The sequence below is a fragment of the Papaver somniferum genome, chromosome 1 (genome assembly GCF_003573695.1).
Source record: "Papaver somniferum cultivar HN1 chromosome 1, ASM357369v1, whole genome shotgun sequence".
Taxonomy (NCBI): domain Eukaryota; kingdom Viridiplantae; phylum Streptophyta; class Magnoliopsida; order Ranunculales; family Papaveraceae; genus Papaver; species Papaver somniferum.
In genome coordinates, this window is record NC_039358.1 from 235,844,325 (window position 1) to 235,870,710 (window position 26,386).

Below are 26,386 nucleotides of genomic sequence, written 5' to 3' on the forward strand. Positions count from 1 at the left end.
GGGTTTACAGGAAGTGATTTCTTGTGTTCCTAGTTAATTAGGTTCAAACAAATTATTACTCGATCTAGCTAGTAAATAAAACAAAGATTGGGGGTATGGAGGTTATACCATTCTTGTTCTTCAATAAAGTGTCTCGATATTCAACGTACGAGTAAGTTCATATGATCGATCCGAGTAGTTTTCGAGTCCAAGGGTTAGAGTAGGTTATCGTGCTTCTATACCTTAGAGTCCCCTAATTTTACCAAAAACGATAACGCAAGCGGCTCTCTTTCTTCTGAAATACATGCCCTGCGGTTTCCTGTTATTAAAAGACCATAATAAGATAGCAGCCAGTCAGGTAATGGGAGCACCTTCTATATTTAAACTCCAAATAATATAGCAACCAAGACCCATAATTATTTTAGCACCTTCTACATTTCGATCTATCCCACCACCACCTTGTCATCCCAATTGCTATAAGGACGTTGATCTCGGGTGGTGTGGGGGAATTTGTACCTGTGTCATTATTATTATTACATAAAGCAAGGGGAAGGAATGATGGATATTTGGGTATTGGAGAAGAAAAATATGAGTAACTACAGACGTAATACTTGTTTGAAAAAGCGCACCAACTTTAACTCTTTTACATGGATTAGAAGGTTCACCGGAAAATGGGATAAAGGCAGAACTCGCTTATTGTCCCGAACAGTGTAGTTGCGGAAAATCCCACAACTACACCCAAAGAAGTGATAAGAACACTAAGTCTAAGTCATGAAAATAAACTCAAACATTAATGATATTATACACCCCTTGACACTAGATATGATCTTCACACAAGCTTTTGATAAGTGCATAATTCATATGATTGTAGTGTCCATTCCATACTTGTTTTAGCTATTATTCTTGCATATTTTCGTATTATTACTCTTGTTTTCTCTTGTTTGCCTCTATTAGGTGAATCATCCAAAAAGGAGCTACAAAGTGCTGAAAATAGCTAGGAAGAGAAGTATTCCAAGTATCCAAGTGCCAAAGTCCAAGAGAAGTGGAAGAAAAGCGACAAAAAGGAGCAAAACGCTCATAATCAAGAGAAGGGCCAAAGACCGATCTTAACTCATTCAAATTAAGGATTTCTCATCACCATATTGAATATAATTGAAAAATAAAAAGAATTCAGAAAGAATGAGGTCATTCCGAGTTCGGATGAAGAAGTTGTGGCCAAAACAGTTTTGATTGAATACCGAAGATAGTGCAGTCCGTGAACTGGGTTTGCGGACGGGGTTCACAGACTTATTTCCGAAAATATCTGCTGGATTTTGAAGTTTTCGGACTGGGTTCGCGCACTTCGCAAAGGGGAAACGTGCATTTACTCCTTGGAAGACCTAAGGGCACGTTTGGGATCGTTATTCCGTTATTTTGGGTCGGATTCTTGAACCAAACCTAATACGTGAAGGCCAAGCAATGTAAACCTATAAAAAGGTATTAGGTTATGTGGAATAATATCATACAATATATCACTAGGTCACGAAATTGTTAGGGTTTGGAGAGAAGAAACATCACACAGAGCGATTATCAATCGTAACGTTATCCCTTACTTTTCTCATATGTATATCATGGATGTTTCTACATCCATGAGTAGCTAAACACCTATTGATTGAGGATGAATTCTAAGTTGTAAACAAGATTTTGAGTTATTATATTAATCTACTTTGAAGTTCTTCATATGATTATCGTTTGTTTATACTATTTGAATATTTATGATTGATTGATAGATTGTCTAGGTGGCCAACTGGATGATTTGTTGATTCAATCTATTGCTAGAATTGAGTTAGGAGATAAGTAATCGTCGAATAACCTTTACACAAGTAGAGAACACGAAACCTTGCAGAGGGATTCTGTGGAGCGCTTGTGTGTATAAACAACACTAAAAAGTGGACCTTCAGCTAAGAGTCTAACTATTAGGATCAACCTATAAATTCACAAAAGACAAAGCATTTGACCTAATTACACCTTGAGTGAGCTACTATTAGGTGGTTAGGCGAGTAGAATCTGGTATTGGAGAGCTTCCGTATTCAGTGATAAAAGGAATTTAGGGAACAACACTGAGCTAGCTTTTATTCCACGGTTGGTGATAATCTATGATTAACGACAAGTACGAAAGTATAATAACTCATTGACGGTTTATATGCGAAGAAGGATTCCTCGATCATATCTCTCTCTATTAATTACAATAAAATTTAATTTGCTTTGATTATTTATTTTGTTCACAATCTAAAACAAACCCCCCCCCCCTTGTGACACTTTGACAACTAAAACTCACTGCTCTTCGTGGGAACGATCCTTACTTCCATTATACTACCAGTTAATTGTGTGAAAATAAGATTATTAATTTGATTGCACTCACGACATGCATCAAATTTTGGCGCCGCTGCCGGGGAGCAGTCGGTAGCTTTAGTTGTTATTTTTGTTTTTATTTATTTCTTTTTGGTTTTTAACTTTTGTTTTCTAGATTTTTGTTTCAGGTACTATATCTTTGGTTAATGCTCAAAGAGGGCAGACCGAGTCCAATACGTCTTCGATCCGGCACTCAACTAAAGGAATTCATTCGAGCGGTTAACACTCGGCTTCCTCCTTCTTCATCAAGTGAGTTCGCAGATTTAGACATAGACGAAGAAGCAATGGGTGATCGTACACTCAAGGACCTAGCTTCTCACAAGCTCGACACACAACAATGGTGTATCCAAACTAACTCAACTTTCGAGATCAAGTCGGGGTTGATTAGAGAGTTACCAAAGTTTCATGGCATGGTGAACGAGGATCCAAACAAACATCTTATGGACTTCTATACCAAAGTCATGGCCATGCTTCCACCGGAGACTAATGAGAATGGAGAAATGTTGAAAGATTTTCCGTTCTCTTTGGCGGGCAATGCTAAGGAATGGTTGTATTATTTTCCTTCCGGAAGTGTCACAACATGGAATGGGTTGAAAAAACTTTTCCTCGAGAGATATTTTCCCGCATTAAAGGATACTCAACTTCGCAAGGAAATTTGTGGAAAAAAGCAAAATGTGGGAGAGTCCTTGTATGAATGTTGGGACCGATACAAGAGATTGGTGGCAAACTGTCCACACCATCAATTCAGTGATGTTTTGATACTCCAATACTTCTACGAAGGTATTCAACCAACTGATAGATCTCTTCTTGACGCCGCTGGTGGTGGTGCACTAGTGAATAAGACGGTGGCTCAAGCTACCGAGTTGATTGAAAGTATGGTTGAAAACTCGCAACAATTCTACACAAGAGATGAACCAATAGTTAGACGAGTGCATGAAGTTAGTGATTCATCATCATATCTTGAACAAAGGATGGGGAGCATGGAAAGGGTAATGCAACGAATGACAGCAGTGATCATTCCTACTTATGAAGAAGAGTCTGAACATGTGAATGATGTGTTCCTTAATCAGAGTCCAGGGTATGATCCATACTCTAATACTTACAATCCAGGTTGGAAAGAGCACCCTAATTTCAGTTATGCTAACAAGCAAGTTGCAACTCCTAATCCATATGCAAGACATGGTGGTTTTCAAAACAGTTTCAGCAACCACAACAAGCTAAAGATCAGGGAACTTCTATTGATCATAAGTTCAACATGCTACTGCAAACCATGCAGGGTGTTGTATCTACAACACAGAGTCTCAAGGAAACAGTTCAACAAAATAAACAGAAAGCTGAACAAAATCAATTAAAAACTGATAATCCTATTAGGGATTTACATACTCAGATGGGACAATTGACCACGGATGTGAATCAGCTGAAGGAAAAAGCTTCAACAACGTTTCCATCAAAACCGTTTGGGAATCCAAGAGAGCATCTCAAAGAAGTGACTTTAAGATCCAAAGCAACAATAAGAGGTTAATAACGTCATTGAAAAGGAAGTAGAAGAGGAAACCGTCCCAAAGGAAAAGCCAACCTCAAACTGCCAACCTAAGGACACGGTTCCCACTTTTACGATACCACCTCCTTTCCCTAGTCGCTTTGCTAAATCCAAGAAGCAAGCTCAAGACAAGGAGATCATGGATATTTTCAGAAAGATCCACATCAACATTCCATTTATTGAGGCCATCAAAACCGTACCCAGGTATGCCAAGGTTTTGAAGGATTTGTGCACAAGGAAGGATAGGTTGATTGCTAATGAGATTACTCAAGTGGACGAAAGTGCTACAGCTATGTTACTTAAGAAGATGCCTACAAAGTGTGAAGATCCTGGCGGCTTCACAGTTCCCGTTACCATTGGTAACCGACGATTCGAGCGTGCTTTGCTTGATTTGGGAGCATCCATAAGTGTTATTTCAGCCGATGTTTATAATTCTTTGAATCTCGGACCTTTAAAACAAGTCCAATGTATATCATAAGGGAGTCGTGGAGGACGTGTTAGTTCAAGTGAATCAGTTAATCTTTTCGGTTGATTTTTATATTGTGGATATGCACAATGGAGATAATTTTTCATCTACTTCGTTACTTCTTGGGAGACCGTTTATGAAAAATGCAAAGACGAAGATTGATGTTGATAGTGGTGCAATCACTATGGAATTTGATAAAGAGATCATACGGTTCAATATCTTTGAAACCATGCGTTATCCTAGTGATGTCCACTCAGCTTTCTCCATTAATGTTATTGGTTCGTTAGCGCAACAAATGTTTGATTTGAATGCTGAAGATGAACTTGGAGTTGTGTTACAATAATATTGATTTGGACATTCACGGGAAACCGTACCTGGACGTTAATATAGCCAACGATCTAGTGGAGATGTGTGGTGCTTTAACATCACTACAAGAAGCAAAAATGGGTAATATTTCTTATATTTCTTTACCCATAACTAATGAGGTTCCTTTACCTTCTATTGTGCAGGCACCGAAACTAGAATTGAAGCCACTTCCAGACCACCTAAAGTACACATACTTGGGTGACAAAGAAGAACTTCCGGTGATCATTACAAAGAACCTCACCCCAGTACAAGAAGAACGTCTCCTTAGGGTTCTGAAAGAGCACAAAACGGATATTGGTTGGACAATTGTTGATATTAAAGGCATTAGTCCATACATGTGCATGCATAGAATCCTAATGGAAGATGATTTTAATCCAATACGTGATGCTCAGCGTAGGCTTAACCCCCCAATGATGGAGGTCGTGAAGAAAGAGATCCTCAAATTGCTAAGTGTGGGGGTGATTTACCCAATTTCTGACAGCAAATGGGTTAGCCCAGTAGAAGTGGTGCCTAAGAAATCAGGTGTCACTGTTGTTAGAAATCAAGATGATGAACTTGTTTCTACAAGAGTTCAGACAGGATGGAGAGTATGCATAGACTACAGAAAGCTTAATGTCGCAACCCGAAAGGATCACTTTCCTTTGCCTTTCATTGATCAGATGTTAGAGAGGCTAGCGGGACATTCATATTATTTCTTTTTGGACGATTATTGGGGCTACAATCAGATTGTTATTGCACCGGAGGATCAAGAGAAAACTACTTTCACTTGTCCTTTTGGTACGTTTGCCTATAGATGAGTGCCGTTTGGTCTTTGCAATGCGCCTTCCACTTTTCAGAGGTGTATGGTTAGTATATTTTCTGACTATGTGGAGCGCATTATTGAGGTATTTATGGATGATTTTAGTGTTTATGGTGATTCATTTGATATTTGTTTACAAAACCTTGAACTTGTGCTTAAAATATGCATCGACACTAATCTTGTTCTTAATTGGGAGAAATGTCACTTTATGGTAAACCATGGCATAGTGTTCGGTCACATCGTGTCCTCTCGAGGGCTTGAAGTTGACAAAGAAAAGATAGATTTGATAAGAAACTTACAATATCCCACTTCGGTGAGGGAAATTCGTTCTTTTCTTGGTCATGCAGGTTTCTACAGGCGGTTTATCAAGGATTTCTCCAAAATCTCAATGTCGATGTGAAAATTATTGCAAAAAGAGGTTATTTTTGACTTCATCAAGGAGTGCAAGGATGCCTTTGATAAATTGAAAGAGTTGTTGACAACTGCACCAATTATCAAGTCACCGGATTGGAGTTTACCATTTGAATTAATGTGTGATGCAAGTGACTATGCAGTTGGAGCCGTTTTCGGTCAAAGAGTAGACAAGTTGTTTCATGTGATTTATTATGCATATAGGACCCTAAACGATGCACAAATCAACTATTCTACCACCGAGAAAGAATTTTTGGCTATAGTGTTTGCACTAGAAAAATTTAGATCATATTTGGTGGGTTCAAAAGTGGTTGTATATTTTGATCATGCAGCACTTAGGTACCTACTAAAGAAGAAAGAAGCTAAGCCAAGACTAATACGGTATATTCTACTATTACAAGAATTTGATTATGAAATAAAGGATAAAAGAGGTGTTGAAAATACTGTTGCTGATCACCTTAGTAGACTTATTGTTTCCGAAGAAGAACTTCCTTTACAAGATCGTTTTCCAGATGAACAACTTTTCTCAATTGAAGATTCAACACCTTGGTACGCGGATATAGTGAACTACTTGGTTGAAAGACAAGTACCTAGTACAATGTCTAATTTTCAAAAGCTTAAGCTTAAGAAAATAGCCAAGCAGTACGGGTGGGATGAGCCCTACTTTTGGAAATACGGTTCTGATCAAATCATCCGCAGGTGCGTACCTAATTCTGAATTTCAATCCATTCTTACTTTTTGTCATACTTATGCATGTGGTGGTCACTTTGGTTCTAAACGTACCGCTTTCAAAGTACTTGAAAGTGAATTTTATTGGCCTACCCAATTTGAGGATGCATATATTTTTTGCAAATATTGTGATAGATGTCAGCGAACTGGCAATCTAGGTGCTTGAAATCAAATGCCACTCAATCCTATTCTCAACGTAGAGATTTTTGATGTGTGGGCCATAGATTTATGGGTCCTTTTGTCAATTCTTATGGAAAATATTATATACTTCTTGTTGCGGATTATGTGTCGAAATGGGTGGAAGCTAAAGCCACCCCTACTAATGATTCTCAAGTTGTTTGTGAGTCTGTGAAGGAATATATTTTCTCTAGACATGGTACACAAAGAGTGGTTATCAGTGATGGAGGTTCGGATTTTCATAAATACTTTCATTTTCTACTCAAGAAGTACAACATAACACACAAGGTTGGTACGCCGTATCACCCACAAACTAGTGGGCAAGCCGAAATCTCGAACCGTGAGATTAAATTCATTCTTGAGAAAACCGTAAACACTACACGGAAAGATTGGAGTTATAAGCTTAATGATGCACTATGGGAATATAGTGTTGGGTACAATAATCAAAAACAAAGAAAAATCAAATAAGCAAAAGTTATTGATACTTAGCTCCTTTATAATGGAAGTGATTGCTTTGACGAAACGAACAAGCTCCCCGTATCTCCGCAACAGCAACAAGGCAAAACTTTGGAAAATAGAGTGAGTCACGTGTTCAACACGCTGTCCTTAAGACATTAGCGCCCGGCTACACTCAAGAGTGATGCTATAGCCCTCACAGGACGGATATCTCCAGGATAAAACACCCTAATACACCTACTACTAGCATATGTAGTAGATGCTCAACTTGAGCTTGGCAACTCGGAAAAAACCGTTAAGGAAAATCGCGAATGCTTAAAAACCGCTATAAAATATTTTCCCTTAGGGGTCCCTGTAAAATATAGAGAAACCCCTTTCCCCCAGATTTTACAAAAGTAGTGAATTTCTTTATATAATTGACAAATACAACTTAAGAAGAAAAACTCCCCGATGTGGGACTAAAAGGTTTATATAGTTTCTTAAAACTACTAAAAATTGGAAACTCCACGATGTGGGACTAAAAAGTTTCATTCACAAAATAAAACAATATATTATAATTTTTTTATTAAAACTTTAAAAAATTATTTTTTTATTAATCGTTTTCCAACATATAGAACGGCGTACAAGACACTAATTGGTATGTCTCCATATCGGTTGTTTTATGGCAAAGCTTATCATCTTCCGGTTGAACTTGAACAGAAGGCATATTTGGCGACAAAGATGTGCGACATGAATTATGACAATGGGGGGAAACAAAGGAAGCTACAACTCAATGAGCTAGTGGACATACGTAATGATGCATACGAGAGTTCTCGTATCTACAAGGAAAAGACGAAGCTTTTCCATGACAAGATGATTTATCGAAAGAATTCTTTTGTGGGAAAAAAATTTCTTTTATTTAATTCTCGTCTTAGACTGTTTCCTGGGAAGCTAAGGTCCAGATGGATTGGACCGTTTGTTGTTACTAATGTTTTTTCTTATGGTGCAATTGAAATTTATATTCTTAGAGATGGAACAAGTTTAAAGGTGAACGGACATAGATTGAAGACATATTATGAAAGCATTGCTTATGTGAACATGGAAGAAATTGAGCTTCATGATTTACTTCCTCTGGAGGAGTAATTGAAAGGAAAGCCAAGTCGGGCTGGGGACATTAAACTAAGCGCTAAATGGGAGGCAACCCATCAGTTTTGTATCTCTATCCCTTTTGTTTTTAGTTTTATTAGTTTTGCATATCATATCTTGCATTCCCTTCTTAGATTTTACAAAGTCTTATATCAATAATGAAAGTTTTGACAAATTCTCGTCAGAAAATTCTGACTGCACACTTGTTACGAAAACAGCTCTCGAGACTTCATATGGAGTCCGATTTGATTGGTTGACCCCAACTTTTAAAGAATACAGACATACATTTCTTTTCCAAAAAGAAAATCGGAATTCGTAATCTGTTAAGTTGGAGCGATAGGCCTAGACATTTGAGTTTCGGAATTTTTCCAGAACTTTTTCAGATTGCATGTCAGTCAGTCCGGAGGCCATAAAAGTCAGACCGTATATTGAAACAGTGTGAAATTTTGACACCTTATAGAAATGACATAGGAGAACTACTTTCGTTTAGGATGTTTTCCTAATTCCCTATCCATTGGTACAGTTTTTGAGTTGTTCAGGGATGTTATGTCAGAAATCAGAATTTTCGGTTCTAAACATTGAGGACAATGTTGAGTTTAAGTGTGTGGGAGCATCTAGTATCATAATTTACGCATACACTTAAAAAAAAATCATACTGTTTGATTTCTTTCATTCTTGAGACTTCATCTTTTGAGTTAATTATGAGCTATTTAGGATGACATTCGAAACCTTTTAAGGTTGAAACAATTCTTACAGCTATAGATTAAGTTCCACTTTATCATTCCACAATCCTTAATTAATATACGTTCATAATTGAATGCGAAACTATGGTAGTTGTTTGAAAGAGTCCTCCTCGCAATAAATCATTACTGAATCACTTTCTTTTTATTTTTGCAGTTTTATGTTTCTCTAAAGTGATTTGGTGGGATCCTGATACCGCCGTGAATGTTGTAGCAAGGTAATCATTGGTTGAGCATATAAAAGCCTCATAAGACAATTGTCTTACACTCTTAAAGAGTAAAGAGTGAGCCGGGAAAAAAAATAGAAAAAAAAAAGAAAAGAAAATATATATATATATATATATATATATATATATATATATAAATAAGGCTCCTCTTCATTTCTCGACACCAATAAATGATAGGTCCGGAACCATATCATCATTATATAGCAATTCAAAGAGACTATTGATGAGGTTCTTGACACTTGGATAGCAGTATGTGTGAAACGTTGTCCCTGTCTCCGTCGCCTAAGCAAGCGTGGAACGCAACATCTAAGGCAACTATCATGTACTTGCTGAAAAGGAACATGCGCTTAGAGTATCTAATCATGTGGTCGAGTTTAAGGGTGCTTCTCTCAACTAGTGCGCTATAAATATATATCCTTTGACGACATTCATACAAGTATTGTGGGTAATATCTTTCACTTAAATAAACACTTGCACACTTCACTTTTCCATTTCCATTCTCTTATCTATCCATGTGATTTCAGTATGCGAGTGTTGTGATAAACGTTGCAACAAGTAAAATGACTATCTTAGTGGAGTTTTCCAATCAGGTTGAATGACACACGTAAGTAATTACTTATGTGTGATGATTGGAATGTATGGAGCTAAAGAACTTATGCAAGCTAATTATTTGGCTTTTTGCTTTGTGTCTATCCTTAGTGGTTCTTCCAAGGCGAGAAATTGGAGTAGGTTTTGTGGGTATACCTCTTGTAATCCCTCACGAGACTATAACTCGTCCACTAGGGACACCTAGGGGTTTAAAGGCATGTTATTCATGCTAAGAGTAACCGTATCCTAACGACATGGAGTTGTTGTATTTAGGATTAGTTTTATTTAGTTTTCTCGAGGACTATAAAAATCTAAGTGTGGGGGAATTTGATAATTGCATAATTCATATAGTTGTAGTGTTCATTCCATACTTGTTTTAGCTATTATTCTTGCATATTTTCGTATTATTACTCTTGTTTTCTCTTGTTTGCCTCTATTATCTGAATCATCCAAAAAAAGATCTACAAAGTGCTGAAAATAGCGACGAAGAGAAGTATTACAAGTATGTAAGTGCCAAAGTCCAAGAGAAGTGGAAGAAAAGCGACAAAAAGGAGCAAAACGCTCATAATCAAGAGAAGGGCCAAAGACCGATCTTAACTCATTCAAATTAAGTATTTCTCATCACCATCTAGAAGAGAATTGAAAGATAAAAATAATTCAAAAATAATTAGGTCATTCCGAGTTCGGATGAAGAAGTTGTGGCCAAAACAGTTTTGATTGAATACCGAAGATAGTGCAGTCCGCGAACTGGGTTTGCGGACGGGGTTCGCAGACTTATTTCCGAAAATTTCTGCTGGATTTTGAAGTTTGCGGACTGGGTTCGCGCACTTCCCAAAGGAGAAAAGTGCATTTACTCCTTGGAAGACCTAAGGGCACGTTTGGGAACGTTATTCCGTTATTTTGGGTCGGATTCTTGAACCAAACCTAATACATGAATGCCAAGCAATGTAAACCTATAAAAAGTTATTAGGTTATGTGGAATAATATCATACAATATATCACTAAGTCACAAAATTGTTAAGTTTTGGAGAGAAGAAACATCACTCGGAGCGATTATCAATTGTAACGTTATCTCTTACTTTTCTCATATGTATATCATGGATGTTTCTACATCCATGAGTAGCTAAACACCTATTGATTGGGGATGAATTCTAAGTTGTAAACAAGATTTGAGTTATTATATTAATCTACTATGAAGTTCTTCATATAATTATCGTTTGTTTATATTATTTGAATATGTATGATTGATTGATAGATTGTCTATGTTGCCAACTGGATTGATTTGTTGATTCAATCTATTGTTTGTATTGAGTTAGGAGATAAGTAGTCGTCGAATAACCTTTACACAAGTAGAGAATATGAAACGCTGCAGAGGGATTCTGTGGAGCGCTTGTTTGTATAAACAACACTAAAAAGTGGACCTTGACCTAAAAGTCTAACTAATAGGATAAACCTATAAATTCACAAAAGATAAAGCATTTGACCTAATTACGCCTTGAGTGAGCTACTACTAGGTGGTTAGGCGAGTCGAATCTGGTATTGGAGAGCTTCCGTATTCAGTGATAAAAGGAATTTAGGGAACAACACTGAGCTAGCTGTTATTCCACGGTTGGTGATAATATATGATTAACGACAAGTAGAAAAGTATAATAACTCATTGACGGTTTATATACGAAGAAGGATTCCTCGATCATATCTCTCTCTATTGATTATAATACAATTTTATTTGCTTTGATTATTTATTTTGTTCACAATCTAAAACAACCCCCCCCCCCCCCCCCCCCCCTTGTGACACTTTGACAACTAAAACTCACTGCTCTTCGTTGGAACGATCCTTACTTCCATTATATTACCAGTTAATTGTGTGGAAATAAGATTATTAATTTGATTGCACTCACGACACGCATCAACTTTGTATGGAGAAAAAATGATGTTCTTATTGATATCACAAAGATTTATACATATAAAGAAGATGATGATGATAAGATAACTCTAATATTTTATTTTATACTCTTGTTCTTGACTGAATTCTTTTCAACCTGCCTCAATCTCTCTTCATTATTTGAACCCTTATATAGCCGGTCATCATGGTAGAAGAGAACTGAGTTACGTGCATATCTTTGTTAGATGTTTTCTGTTTATCTTGTCCTATTCGCCAGGGTTTGGGAAGACGTCGCTATCTCTCGCGTTACAGTTTTGTCATCTTCGTGTTATATTCGTCGTGTAGGTGTTCTCGTGTTTGTCTCTTTTGTCGCATTATATTCCTTCCCCTAATTTCTCTCTTTTATACCAGTGATCATTTTATTAAGGGCGAGGCTGTGGGTTAGTCTTGTGCGATATTTTTCCCTACATTTTGCCTCTTCTCGCGTTATTCTTCTATAAATGGAATGATGCGAGAATCCTTTAATTGATTCCTCGCATTATTTTCGTTTCTTCCGACATACTTCCGATTTTTCTGTGTGATTATTCCCACGTGTAATGACCCTTCCTTTTCTTGACTGACACATCTGAATTTTAAGCCGACCGGTTACGGTTAAGGGTCAGTTCCTTCCCTCTTTATAAATATTCCTTGGAGTGAGATCTGTCTTTATTTTCTTCCTCGTTTGTTCTTTTTTCTCCTTTGCTTTTTCTGCAAAACCTTACAGGTTCATTATCATGTCGAGTCAATCCTCGGTTCCTTCTTCTAACGAATTATCTCCTCTGTATTTATGCGTTCTTCTCGGGTATCTGTCATTGCTATTTTGATTTTGTTTTTCTTTTAGTAACCCATATTTTTTCTGTAATTTTAGACCTACTTTGTTGAGGCCTCCGGCTAATCCTTCCACGGATCTGAAAAAGGTGATAAAAAAGGGGTCCTGCAAGCGGAAACTATCTCGTGGAAAAGAGATTTCATCGCATAAAAAGGGGGGCTCGCGTAGTGGGGCTCTCGTTCACGTTGTTATCTCTCTAACTCTGATGCCCGTCGCATCGCCAAAGGGTGAAATATTAACCAGACTTTCTCCCCAACCAATTTCTTTGCTCTCTCCTGAGCATGCTTCAGAGGGATCTACTATGGTTTGTGCTATTTCTAGCGATGTTGTCGCTAAGGAGGAGCGGGTTGCTGTGGCCGATACTATTGGGGCTGATACCTCCCCAGCCAACACTGCTGCAGAGGTTTCGCAATGGTCAGAATTAATTTCCCTCGTACTAGGTCTATCGCCTCAGCAAACTGGATCTGAATCTCCCTTGCTTTCTGATCGCGATAAGCGTACCGCACTTGCCTCAGAGGTTAGTTTAATTTCTTTTCATATTCGTTTGTCTTTTTCTTTATTTCTTTCGATCCTAATTCTTGGTGCTTTGTAGGAGTTTCGTCGTCGCTTGGTTGAAATCGATCAGCTTTCCAAGGTTGAGGAAGTTATTGCAGACCTAAAGAAGCAGTTATATGCATTGTCTTCTGAGGCAAACGAAGTCACTAGTCTTCGCGCAAGGAATGAAGAGCTTAGAGGTGAGACTTTTTATAATACTGTCATTCTCTGTATGTTTTTCTTTCGTACTATTCCTTTTAATTTTAGGCCTTTCGTACTTAAGCCTTAAACCGAAAGCGTACATCTGAGCGCTACGAGTTTGAATTTTCTGCGAATGATGCTCGAGGTGAGTGTGATGCTCTTAAAGCTCAGGTCACTTGGTTGGAGGGTGATCGTCGGGGTTTAAGTAGTCAGGTTGTGGATCTTCAAATTGATAATTTTGGTTGGCGCGCTCGTTCGGATCAACATTGTACTTTGTCCGATCAGCTTGCTAGGGATTTGGAGGTATCTAATATGTTAAATCGCGCCCTTCTTGATGAGAATCGAACCTTATCCGAAGACGTTCGTGATTTGAAGAATCAGAAGCTTTCCTTTGATGGCGCTTATTACAGACCTTCTAGAGATCGTAATTTATTGGATAATTCTCTTCAATCCCAAAAGGTCGTGTCGAATGATCTCGCGTCCCAGTTAGCGAAGCTGTCACGCGATAAGGATGAAGCCTGTCGGAAAAGAGATAAGGCTTTAGAAGATTTTCGATTACTTCAAAATGCTAATCGTCACCCTGTAATTCCGTCTGGTCTTCATGTAGTAGTTTCGAAAAATGAAGGTAGTCACTAAGGCTGTTATAGTTGCTGTCTCAGTCTTACCTGAATTTTATTTGTTTTAATCATTCTTTTCTCGCAGGGGAGGTGGTCGCGCTGAAGAGGAAGTTGGCGACTCTTCAGGGGAATTTGACTAAAGCTCTTAAGGAACGAGAGTCCGCATCTCAATAATTATTCGCATCTTCTCGCCTAGTAGCTAACATTTCTCATGAGCACAATGAGCTAAGGAAAAGTAAGGAGGAATTGGAGCATTCTTATCTGATTCTGGATCAGGGGTATCAATATTTTGCGGAAGAGTCTAAGAGGAAGTATTCTAAATCATCTCAGCGTCGCGTGAACGAGGAGTCTCAGATCGCAGTCGATTGGATTTGTGGGAAGCATAATCTGCCTCGCGAGGTGTATCCCCGAGTTCCTGTTAGTGATGACGAGGAGGAAGAGGAAGTTCCGTATGAAAGAGAATCTCAGGGTGCGACATCTTTTCTTGATGATGGCGGCAATGGAAAGAAGGATCCTTCTCAGCAAGCTACTGATGAAGTTATTTTGGATCAAAAGTCTAACGGCGGTGTTGATGCCTCAATTCAGAATGCTCCCGTGTCCGAGATTGCAGACCCTTCTATTACTTCTTTTGACATTGTTTCTTCATGAGTTTTATCTTTCCCGTTGTATTTAACTTTTATTCTAACTCTGGGTGCTCCCAAGCTTGGGGGCGAAGTTTGACTTCGGTTGTTTCTTTTTGTTCCTGCGTTGTTAGTTGAAACAAATAATTTGTTCTTTACCTATATTTATTATGCTTCTAAGTATTCTGACTGAGGAGGTGGGGCACGGATGTTTTGTTACTCCCATGCTTGCCTCTGCTTCCCATCTTCTCGGTGCTTTTTCTATGCGAATGACACTTATGCGAGTTAAAATTTATACTTTCCGTGTAATGCTATAAATTTTTTTTCTTTTTGAAATTTGAAAAGTTTATGAGTTTGGTGCGAAAGCTTTATGGAGTGATTCTCGTGGTTTATGTTAAATGGAAGTGAGGCAATTCTTATTATGAATGGTATGGTCATGCTCATGATCTTAGTTACTTAGAATATTTAAATTCGAGGGTCGGGTATACTTAGCTTGAGTGGAGTGTGTTTCCTTCGCATGTCTTCCTATGCTTCAATGTCCATTCGCGCTCCTTAGATTGCTTGTCTTTGCGTGATATTTTATAGGTCTTAATCGCCTCCTAGGTAAGGTCTTACTGCCTTCCCCTCATAGAACTTTAAAGGACTTATGGTCGCTTTGGGTAGGGTCTTCCACCTGTTGGGCGAAGAGATCTTAGTTCCATGTGCTATTGCGAGTCATTGGCCATCGTTCTCGCCTTATCGGTATTAGTATTCTTACCTCCTCAGGCTATTCTGCGACAATGTACCAGGCCTAGGTACTCCCGTGAGTAGAAGGCCCCAATAAATTGTCGTCTTTGACACAATCAACTCCCTAATGGAGGGTGTCATCCATTTAAATTCCCCCCGAATCACCACATCAAGGAGGTCACCTCTAACCATATCAGTTGGGCTCCACCCATCCGTTGATACAACGACCAGTGTTGTCGCAACCTCATGCTTTTAGCCTATGTGGCTTATTAGGCGCAAGATCACACCCTAGGTGGGGTTTCTTTGGACCGAGTGTATCACAAGTTCCAGGAAATCTTCTATCTCCACTGGCATGCTTTTACACCCCATACCGGAGAACTTATTCGCTGAGTGGTTCGTTCTCAGTGGTCTCTGATGGATAGGCATTTCGGCCCAATATTAGTAACTTTTCTGGGATCAGCAACTATGACGCTCGTTAGGGATTAAGGGTCGCCTCTTACACACTGTGCAGTCCTCTTGTCGCACAGTTTTGTGCGAACTAAGTTGACACGCCATAACTGTTGTCCCAGCCTCCCTAGGTAGAGGTTTTAATAATATCTCGCAGCCGCCTATTGAGGTCTTACTAGTAATCTTTGCAGCTTCGCTGTGTAGCTTTTGATTTTTCCTTTGGCCTGCTCGCTTTCTTGTCAGGAGAACTCGTTTTATTCAGAATTCCTTTGGTTACCACATGGTTCATTCTTCTATCTCGGCCACTTAGGTGATCTTTTCTTTCCTCAGATTAATGTTGAGGCTTGGTTCTAGGCAGCGTTATTTTTCTTGTCCTCGCGGATCTGTCTCCTGGTTATTTCCCGCGATATCCTGGCTTCCCAGTTTGTAACACGCGATATATCATTCATTTCGTGATTCCCCCTTGTAGCAATTTGGGTGTAATCTTTGCGTTGAACCATTTTCTCCCATTGTTTATTTTGATACGCCATTCTTCTTCTCACCCGGTATCCCTTTTTCCTATGCGGATGTATCTCCTCCCAAATATTCTCATTTATCTGCCTCATTCTTCTTGCACCTCCATTTCTGTGGGGTCCCTTGCGTTTTTTTTTTCCGTATCTTGTTTCCCATTCGTACTCTTGTATTCTTCTTCTCAGATTCTGGTTTTTTATCATCAACCACTCATGCTCTTGCCCAAGGTTGATTCGTTCCTCCATCAGTATCCTCTCCATTTCTTTCCACTGTATGAATCTTGCTTCGTTCTCGCGCTGGAGTGCTAGGATCTCCTCATATCGGTTCTGATAGCTGAGTTGGCTTTCTCTTCTCCCATTTCCTCTGCTAATATCTATCATTGGTCTATCCGGCATATGGCTGCACCCACTCTAACTACAGACGTAATACTTGTTTGAAAAAGCGCACCAACTTTAACTCTTTTACATGGATTAGAAGGTTCACCGGAAAATAGGATAAAGGCAGAACTCGCTTATTGTCCCGAACAGTGTAGTTGCGGAAAATCCCACAACTACATCCAAAGAAGTGATAAGAACACTAAGTCTAAGTCATGAAAATAAACTCAAACATTAATGATATTATACACCCCTTGAGACTAGATATGATCTTTACACAAGCTTTGTATAGACAAAAAATGATGTTCTTATTGATATCACAAAGATTTATACATATAAAGAAGATGATGATGATAAGATAACTCTAATATTTTTTTCTTTTGTGGTAGTGATTTTCTACTCTTGTTCTTGACTGAATTCTTTTCAACCTGCCTCGATCTCTCTTCATTATTTGAACCCTTATATAGCCGGTCATCATGGTAGAAGAGAACTGAGTTCACGTGCATATCTTTGTTAGATGTTTTATGTTTATCTTGTCCTATTCGCCAGGATTTGGGAAGACGTCGCTATCTCTCGTGTTACAGCTTTGTGATCTTCGTGTTATATTCGTCGTGTAGTTGTTCTCGTGTTTGTCTCTTTTGTCGCATTATATTCCTTCGCCTAATTTCTCTCTTCGCTTATACCAGTGATCATTTTAGTAAGGGCGAGGCTGTGGGTTAGTCTTGTGCGATATTTTTCCCCTACAAACAGAAAGTGAAATTCTGCTATGGCATAATCACGTTCTCTCTTGTTATGACCCTGCAACTTTTAAGAAAATATGGTATGCTGAAGATGCAGAAGAGACTTTTTGTGAAGCAATTCCTCATATACATAGCTTTGTTTCGTTGAAAGATCTTGGAGAAGAGCGAGTTGATCGATTAGTGATTCCAAAAATAATAGCAACTCGGTGAATGCTACATAAAGTTGAAATTAAAGTTTACAACATCCAACTATTATTCATATTTTCCTAGTATGGATGTTCTTTCATATCGTTAGTAATTTGCATTCCCTAATGTTTTTTTTATATTTTTAATTATTTCTTTACAAGGAGGCATCGAGTAGGCTGTTTAAACCATTTGAACTTGCAATGAAGAATAGGCCCACTGCGTAGGGGGTCAAGCTAGTTTGTTGTTGGTCTGGGAAGAGGGCCTCCTCCCTTTGTGTTTGTTCTTCCTTTGTCAGGCTCTTTTATCCTTTGTTGCACCTTTCTGTGCTTCTTCTCCTGTACTTTATCTTTTTTATACGTTTTTTTTCCTTGTAATTCGTATGGGTGTAAAATCTTAATTGATAACCAATTTACATGCCTGCTTCCTCCTTGGAATTGTATAACCAATTTCCGTTCGGTAATCTTTTGCAAAAGAGTTTATCGCGCAAATTGCAGATTAATAACATAAAATTTGAAGTATCTTCAGGTTTATTTCCATCATCTTAGCAAGGTTAACATGATTTTAGATTTTGTTAACATGATTTCAGATTTTGTACAAGCATGGTCCGAGTATTTTCTCACCTCTTGCCGAGCAGAATGCTAAAAGGTGCTCACATGTTGCAACAAATACTAAGGACATAGGATGCCAAACGAGAAAGAACGTAGATTAACGAAACAAAAGAAGGAAAAATTCAAGAAAGAAAGTATTAAGTTTTGTTGTCAATTATTCTTCAATCCAACTACCTCCCCAAACAAATATTACGATTAGGCGAAACCAAGCTCCCAAAAAACGCGCATGTGTGCAACCCTGGCATAATACCATCGATCATAAGTTCTCTACATACTTCATGTTTCAGATCATATAAATATGTTGATTTATATTCACCATGATTAACTAAAATCGCATCAAGCCCTAAAAGCTTGCCGTTATCAATGGTGAAAATTTTAGTCCACGAGTCTGCTACACCATAATCCAGTTGTGTTGTTATAAACTTGTAAGGAGAATGTTTGGGTAGCAGAATATGTTTCAGTGTCTCATTGGCAATATCAAAACAACCAATCTCTTTGCGACCTCCTAAGAAAGCTTCTAGCCAATAAAAATACCCATTACAAAACATTATTTTTGTGATAGGACATCCATGTTCGATATTCCGGATTGTTTCCCATGAATTTAGTTTTAATGAATAGACATAGAAACTAGCGCTAGGATCCCCTAAAAAATTCACGATGAGCTTGTAATCCTCAGTTTTCAAATCATAACCAAACCCATACCTCCAGGGTTCCTCAGCTGGTTTTGGTACCATAGGTATTTTCTTGTAGTCCCTAGTAAACGGATTCAAAATGATAATGTCTTCCTTAGATGATTTATAGCAAACCATACCGTGACAAGAACATAGAAATTATTTCTTCTTATATTTTAAGGGATAAGCAATACGAACAAGTTACAAGCTTGTTATACAATGTTCTTGATGAATTTGATGATAATGAATCGTAATCAAGATAACGCATCTTTTCCGAGGAGTCAATTAGGATACCATCGCTACGATTCTTTAAAGAGTAATCAAGTTGGAGTTTAGCGAAATTAGCGGAACTGAAAAGACTGTTCCAAGACTTGTTTAGATACAAAATGCCGCACACCAGTCAAACATGCGAAATAATGATCATCAAGACCAAGCGAAGAAAATCGCATACAGCTTATCCAAATGACGCATCACATGACGTCAGCTTAATCACGAGCAAAGTATGAAGAATCATGCGATGTTATAGAATCTGTGCGATAAGAGTCAATGTAAGTGTGCGTTAGTAACGCACATCAAATCCGAAAATAGAGGCTTTCTTAGCCGAGCGATCTTGTTTGAGGGGGACTTTTCGGAGAGTGTAGGCAAGATATTTAGGAGAGAGAAAGATTATTTGCTTCCCAAGTTAGGGTTTGCTTATTACTTTGTATCCTATTTGAAGATCAAAATAAAGATTCTTGTAGTTTTCATGGAGTTCACTTAGATCGATTTGTAGACTTTAGTAAGGGTGTGGTTGTAGGATTTCCTGCAACTACATTTTGGCGCTAGAAAAGAGCTCGGAATGATATACCCTGTTGGTGAATTTCTGCAAAAATAAGTTTCGAATCCTTCATAGTTTGTCACCTTTTCATTAGAAATCTTTAAGAATTTTAGAAATTCAGATCTAAAAAATTTCATCAAAAGTAGCAATCTCAGAAAAGCAATTTTCATTACTCAGGTCTTTAAGGGAAAATTTTCCCTTAATTTGTTAACAAGAAAACAAAGACGGAACAACAATCATCTATGGAGGAAATAAGGATCGTCGGAACGGAAGGAGACGGCAGAAGTATACAATGTAATTCAATAACTAAAACAAGTATCTCTGACGCATATTTTCATGCAGGAGTAACAGGAAGAATACACAAACGTGATTGTGAAGGAAGAAAAATCATGACGGTGGATAAAATATCACCTTTAAAGGAACGGGAAAAGAAGGAGATAACATTTGCAGCAGATGGGATCTCAGAAGAAAACTTAAGGAGAACGGATCCTTTGGTGATTACAATAACCGCAGAGCGACAAACAAAAGACGAAAGAATTGAAGAATCATAAAAATGGGTGATAGACAGAACTTTGGTAGACACAGGCAGTTCAGTAGATATTTTGTTCTATCATGCGTTTAAGGGGATGGGATACAAGGATGCAGATATGACACGTTCTACATACAATATTCATGGTTTTAACAGAACGATAACAAAACCAAAAGGCGAAATAACCATGTTAATATTGTTGGGAGAAATAGAAACGCAGGTAACGTTGTGTGTGGTAGCTGTCGATTCGCCATACAACATGTTATTGGGGAGACCTTGGGTGCATGCGGGTGTAGCATCAACTCTTCATCAATGTGTGAGATTCCCAATACCAAGTGGAATAGGAGAAATTAGAGGAGATATAAAGAGTGCGAAGATTTGCGGTCAGATAGATGTAAAGAATTATGAAGGACGCGCAAAAAAGCGAAAAGATCGCTGGAGAAAAGCGAAAGAGATGAGGAAGAAAGAAGAATTAAGAATATACATGATAAGAGCACAAGAAGGAAGAGGAATACCAAGCGAAATTCCAGAAGAAGAGGGTGCACCAATACACAAAATAAAAGAATCGACACCACTAGGAGAACCAAAAGAGAATTTTACCGCCGCAGAGCCGACAAAAAATATAAATATTGGAACAGAGGATGATCCAAAGATATTAAAAATTGGAACAAAGATGGGGAAGGAAGAAGAACAGCGAACGATCAATATCTTACGAGAATACAAAGAAATTTTTGCATGGAGTATGGATGAATTTCCAGGAATAGATCCTTCTGTCGCATGCCACAAATTGGATATCAACAAGAACGCACGACCATTCAACCAAAGGATAATAAAAATATCAACCACATATCATCCTCAAATAAAAGCAGAGCTACATAAGATGCTTGAGGCGAGAATAATAAGGCCAGCAAAATATGCAGATTGGATAGCAAATATGGCGGTGGTGCCAAAGAAGAATAATGGAATAAGGATTTGCATCGACTTCAATGACTTAAACAAGGCATGTCCAAAAGAAAGTTTTCCATTACCATACATACCACAAATGGTTGAAGAAGCATCAGGAAATGATAAACTCTCACTTATGGACGGATATAAAGGCTACAATAAAATTTATTTAGTAAATTGAAAGATGATTGTTCCTGGTTATGGAGGCGTATTTATTTTGGGATAGAAGTTGTGCAACAACACTCCAAATGGATTGTTCAATGTAGCACAAAAATTAAAATTTGGCTAGATAACTGGATTATTGGTCTTAATAGTCCACCTGTTCCAACTGTGGGACTTTCTAGTCTTGATTCTCTTAATTTTGTCTGTGACCTTTTTCATCTTGTTACAAAAATTTGGAACAATCAACTTGTTAGTGCTATTTTTGATCAAGAAACTTTAAGTTCTATTCTTAATATGTATGTCCCTGACACATGTGAAGATTATCTAATATGGACACCAGATATGAGAGGTAAGTTTTCAGTTAAGAGTGCATATAATACACTCTGTACTAATCATGTCAACTATGCTATCATTGATGACTATATTCCCACAGATGTATGGAAGAAATTGTGGCAGACTAAAACTCCACATGGAGTTTAACTTTTCATATGGAAATGCTTGAGAGATATTGTGCTAGTAAGAGGAAAATTAGTTTCTTATAAGTCTGACTCAATGTAGCTTATGTAGTAATAGTACTGAGACTCTTAGTCACCTTCTGGTTGAATGTACTTATGCTAGATCGATTTGGAATGCTTTAAATGTGCACATTGTTGATGTTACTCAAAAAAAATTCGCTCTGCAGGATTGGATTATATCCTGGTTTTATACTGATGCAGATGTGAACAGGAATATTGATTCTATATCTAGCTCTCTTGTGTTTAAGATTATGTGTGCAGTTTGGTATATATGGAGGATAGATGCAGTTGGATTTTTCAATCTGAAAAACCTAATATGAATAGAACTCTCTCGAGAATTCATAATCTTGTTAAACAATGTGAATTTTCTGCTACATCCTCTAGTGTTCCTAGGAACAGAATTATCCTTCCAAAGATTTGGTTTCCACCTGATATAGGTTACATAAAAGTTAATATCGATGCTTCCTATGATTATGAAATAAGAAAAGGTAGTATTGGACTAATAGTGCGTGATCATGCAGGGTATGCGTTAGCAGCGAAAGGATATAATTTGGAAGAAGAAATGGCAGATGAAGTTGGAGCAGAAAATTTTGAATGCAAAGCTCTGATAAAAGTTGTTGAATGGATTGAAGATAATGGATTTAATAAAGTAATCATTGAGACTGACTGTCAAAATCTGGTGAACTCAATACAGAGTGAAGACCCTCAAGTGCATTGGTTTAACCACCATTTATTTCTCTCAGTCAGGAACAAGTTTACAAACAATGAATTTTGGTTTTGCAAACTAGTTAATAGGCTAAGTAATAGTGTAGCTCATGAGTTAGCAAGAAAGGCTAGACTTGAAATTAATAGTTTCTCTTATGTTTTGAATTATCCTCCTAATATTGTTAAATGGATTGAGGATGACTTTGTATTACATAGAAGAAACTGATCTATAAAATTTTCTGTTAGTATTAAAAAAAAAATCAAATTCCTTTGGCTGAAGAAGACCAAGAACATACTGCCTTTTTCGCTCCCAGAGGATTATATTATTATACAAAAATTCCTTTCGGACTGAAAAATGCAGGTGCGACATATAAACGAATGGTAGAGAAGGTATTTGCAAATTGGATACATACAACATTGGAGGTCTATGTAGATGATATGTTGGTGAAGAGTAAAAAAGTTGAAGATCATGTTGACCACTTGAGAGAAATCTTTGAACAGATGCGGCAATTCAACATCAAGATAAATCCGGAAAAGTGTATTTTTGGAGTCGCATCGGGCAAATTTTTAGGTTATATTGTATCTAAGGAAGGAATAGAAGTCGATCCAGAAAAGGTACAAGTGGTTCATGACATGCCATTACCCACAACTGTGAAAGATGTACAGAAATTTAATGGATTGCTAGCTTCATTGGGGCGGTTTATTTCGCATTCATCAAACAAGTGCAAACACTTTTTTAACATCCTAAGGAAGGGGACCAAATTCGCATGGAAATAAGAATGTGACAAAGCACTGCAACATATAAGGAATTACCTGATGAATGTATCTATTTTGCAAAAAGAGGAACCAGGAGAGAAGAATTATTAATATATCTCGCATCAACATCACATGCTGTCTTGTTACGTTTGGATAAAGGCGTGGAAAAGACAATATACTACATAAGTAAAACGTACAATGCTGCAGAGAAAAACTATTCAAAGATCAAAAAGCTAATCCTCGCACTGGTTTATGCGACACAAAAGTTGCGAATCTATTTTCAAGCCCACCAGATTAAGGTATTGACAAAAGTACCAATTGAATCAGTAATGAAAAATTTAAAAAGATCAGGAAGAATCGAAATATGGATTGCACAAGTGGGGCACTTTCAGATCAAGTATGAAATATTATCTTCACCAAAATCGCAAGTCATAGCGGATTTCTTGGCAGAGTTCTCATTAGAAGAAGATGCAAGTGTAGAAGAAATCATGGATCGTAGGTGGGAGATATTGGTGGATGGATCATCAAATGGAGAAGGCAATGGAGTCGGAATAGTTTTCATCTCACCAGCAGGACCAAGAATGGCTTGCTCATTCAGGTTGGAATTTGCGTCCACCAATAATGAAACTGAATATGAAGCGGTGGTGCACGCGTTACGGTTGGCAATTGAAATGAAGTTAGACAATGTGCGAATAACTAGCGACTCACAATTGGTTATTCTCCAAATAGAAGGAACATATAACACGAATGAGCCATCTCTACAGAAATATAACAAGCTTTTCGCACAGCTATCTTCCCAGATTCCAAAAATAAATTGAAGACACATATCAAGGAAAGATAATCGCTTAGTAGACGCATTCGCTTTTATTCTGTCTATGATGGTAGACCCAACCACAACGTGTATAAAGATACAGACGCTCTTTTCGCCCTCTATCAACAAGGAAGATAACACAGAAGAAGACACAGATGTAATGATTGTAGACAACAAAGAAGAAGAGCAATCGAGTAAAGACGCAGATTGGAGAACTCAACTCCATTTATATTTAGAAAAAGGATAAGTCCCAAGAGATATATTGGAGGCACACAAATTAAAGAGTAGAGCGACAAATTATGAACTCAGAGATGGTGTGCTCTACCGGAGATCATTCCTTGGACCATCTCTTAGATGCTTGACGCGAAAAGAGGGAATGGAAATTTTGAAAGCATTACACTATGGAGATGCTGGAAATCATAGTGGAGGAAGGTCATTAGCGTAAATAATAAGGATACAAGGGTATTACTGGCCCTACATGCATGAAGATGCGAAAGAAGTATCAAGGCGGTGTGAAGAATGCCAACGTCACGGAAAGAAAATACAGCACCAGGTGCGACGCTAAACTCATCAATAAGTGTTTGGCCATTTGGAAAATGGGGCTTAGACATTGTAGGTCCCTTTATACCAGGAACAGGGCAGAGGAGGTATTTAATAGTAACAACAAATTACTTTACAAAGTGGGAAGAAGTGAAAACGGTACAACATATTCGAGATAAGGATGTGTATACATTCATATTTGAGAATATCATTTGTAGATTCGGCATACCCGCACAGTTAGTTTCTGATAATGGAAAACAATTTGAAGGAGAAAACATAGAAATGCTACTTAATGCGTTCAAAATACAAAGCGGAAAGTCCACCCCTTTATATCCCCAGAGAAATGGGCAAGCTGAGGCAACCAACAAAATAATTGTAGATATATTGAAAAAGAAGTTGGAAGGATATAACAAAGGATGGTGCGAACAAGTACACAATGCAGTATGGGCATACAGAACAACTAGAAGAGAAGCTACGGGAATGTCGCCTTTTTGTCTGACATACAGAGTAGAGGCGTTGGTGCCAATTGAGGTCATCATACCTACAACTAATAAAGAAGCATGGGAAAAGAATTTAAGTGCGGACTTAATTTTAACAAAACTTGATGATCTAGAAGAAAGTAGAGAAACTGCTTTGCAACATATGGAGAATTACCATCAAAGGATAGCGCGTCAAAGAAAGAGACTTTCAGTCAGGGGAGCTAGTATTGAGAGAGAAACCGCCTTATCAGAAAGGAGGATATGGAAAGTTAGAGAAAAGATGGGATGGACTCTACATAATAAAGAGAATAATTGGTAATGGAGCATATCAGTTGATGGACCCCGAAGGGAGAAGCACAGGTCGTAAACTTTAACATCCTTGGAACAGATTGTATTTGAAGAAATATTATCCGTAAGTCACGCGATGATATTCGCATAAGTGAAGACACAGTCGCATGTAAATGAAACGGAGTAAACACGGGTGAAGATGAGAATTTCTCAACAACGGTGTGTTATCAAAGATTATGAATGAAAGAAAAGAATTTGTTCTTTTATGGGTGATTCATATAACTCAATAAAAAGACAAAAATAAGATCTAATGATAAGACCTTAATAGAAGGCTGTAAAAGTAAAAACCTCTAATTCGGCTAGGTATACAATTATGGCGTGCACCCTAGTTCGCATATAACAAGAGGAAATAACAAGACCTAACGCGCGTCATATTGGGAAAACCTAGTTAGCATGGATCAGGTGAAAGCTACACCTACCCTGGAGCTTGAGCCAGGGAGATTTTGGGTGAAACAAAAACCCGTCCAGTAGAGCGCCTTAGTTGAAAGACTAAGGTAAGAAGCTCTCTACTAAGGAGTGAAGAAACTCGATCAAGGCGCCGAGGTACACGGTTGAGTCAAGAGTGTCTGGGGCGTCTGGAGCGTACCTGGCCGCTCTTGACAAGTCTTGACTATGATGCAGTCGGTCCTAAGAAACCCCACTTAGGGTGCGGTCTTGTAACCATAAGACATATCGGCAGAGGGATAAGAGGCCGCGAGAACAACTGATTGTTGCATTACCGGATGGGAGGATCCCACCCTAACCCGGTAAGGGTACTCTTCCTTGAAGGGGCAGTCAGGGGAATATAAGGATGACATCCTC

The 26,386-nt window shown here is 38.1% G+C and overlaps 1 protein-coding gene across 1 annotated transcript; it reads left to right on the forward strand.

Moving 5' to 3' along the window:
• Positions 1-23,029: 23,029 nt before the first annotated feature.
• On the forward strand, positions 23,030-24,225 carry LOC113273075. Its single transcript, XM_026522847.1, has 2 exons — positions 23,030-23,311; positions 23,800-24,225. Exons 1-2 carry the CDS (start codon positions 23,030-23,032, stop codon positions 24,223-24,225), a joined length of 708 nt encoding a protein of 235 aa, XP_026378632.1.
• The last annotated feature ends 2,161 nt before the right edge of the window (positions 24,226-26,386 follow it).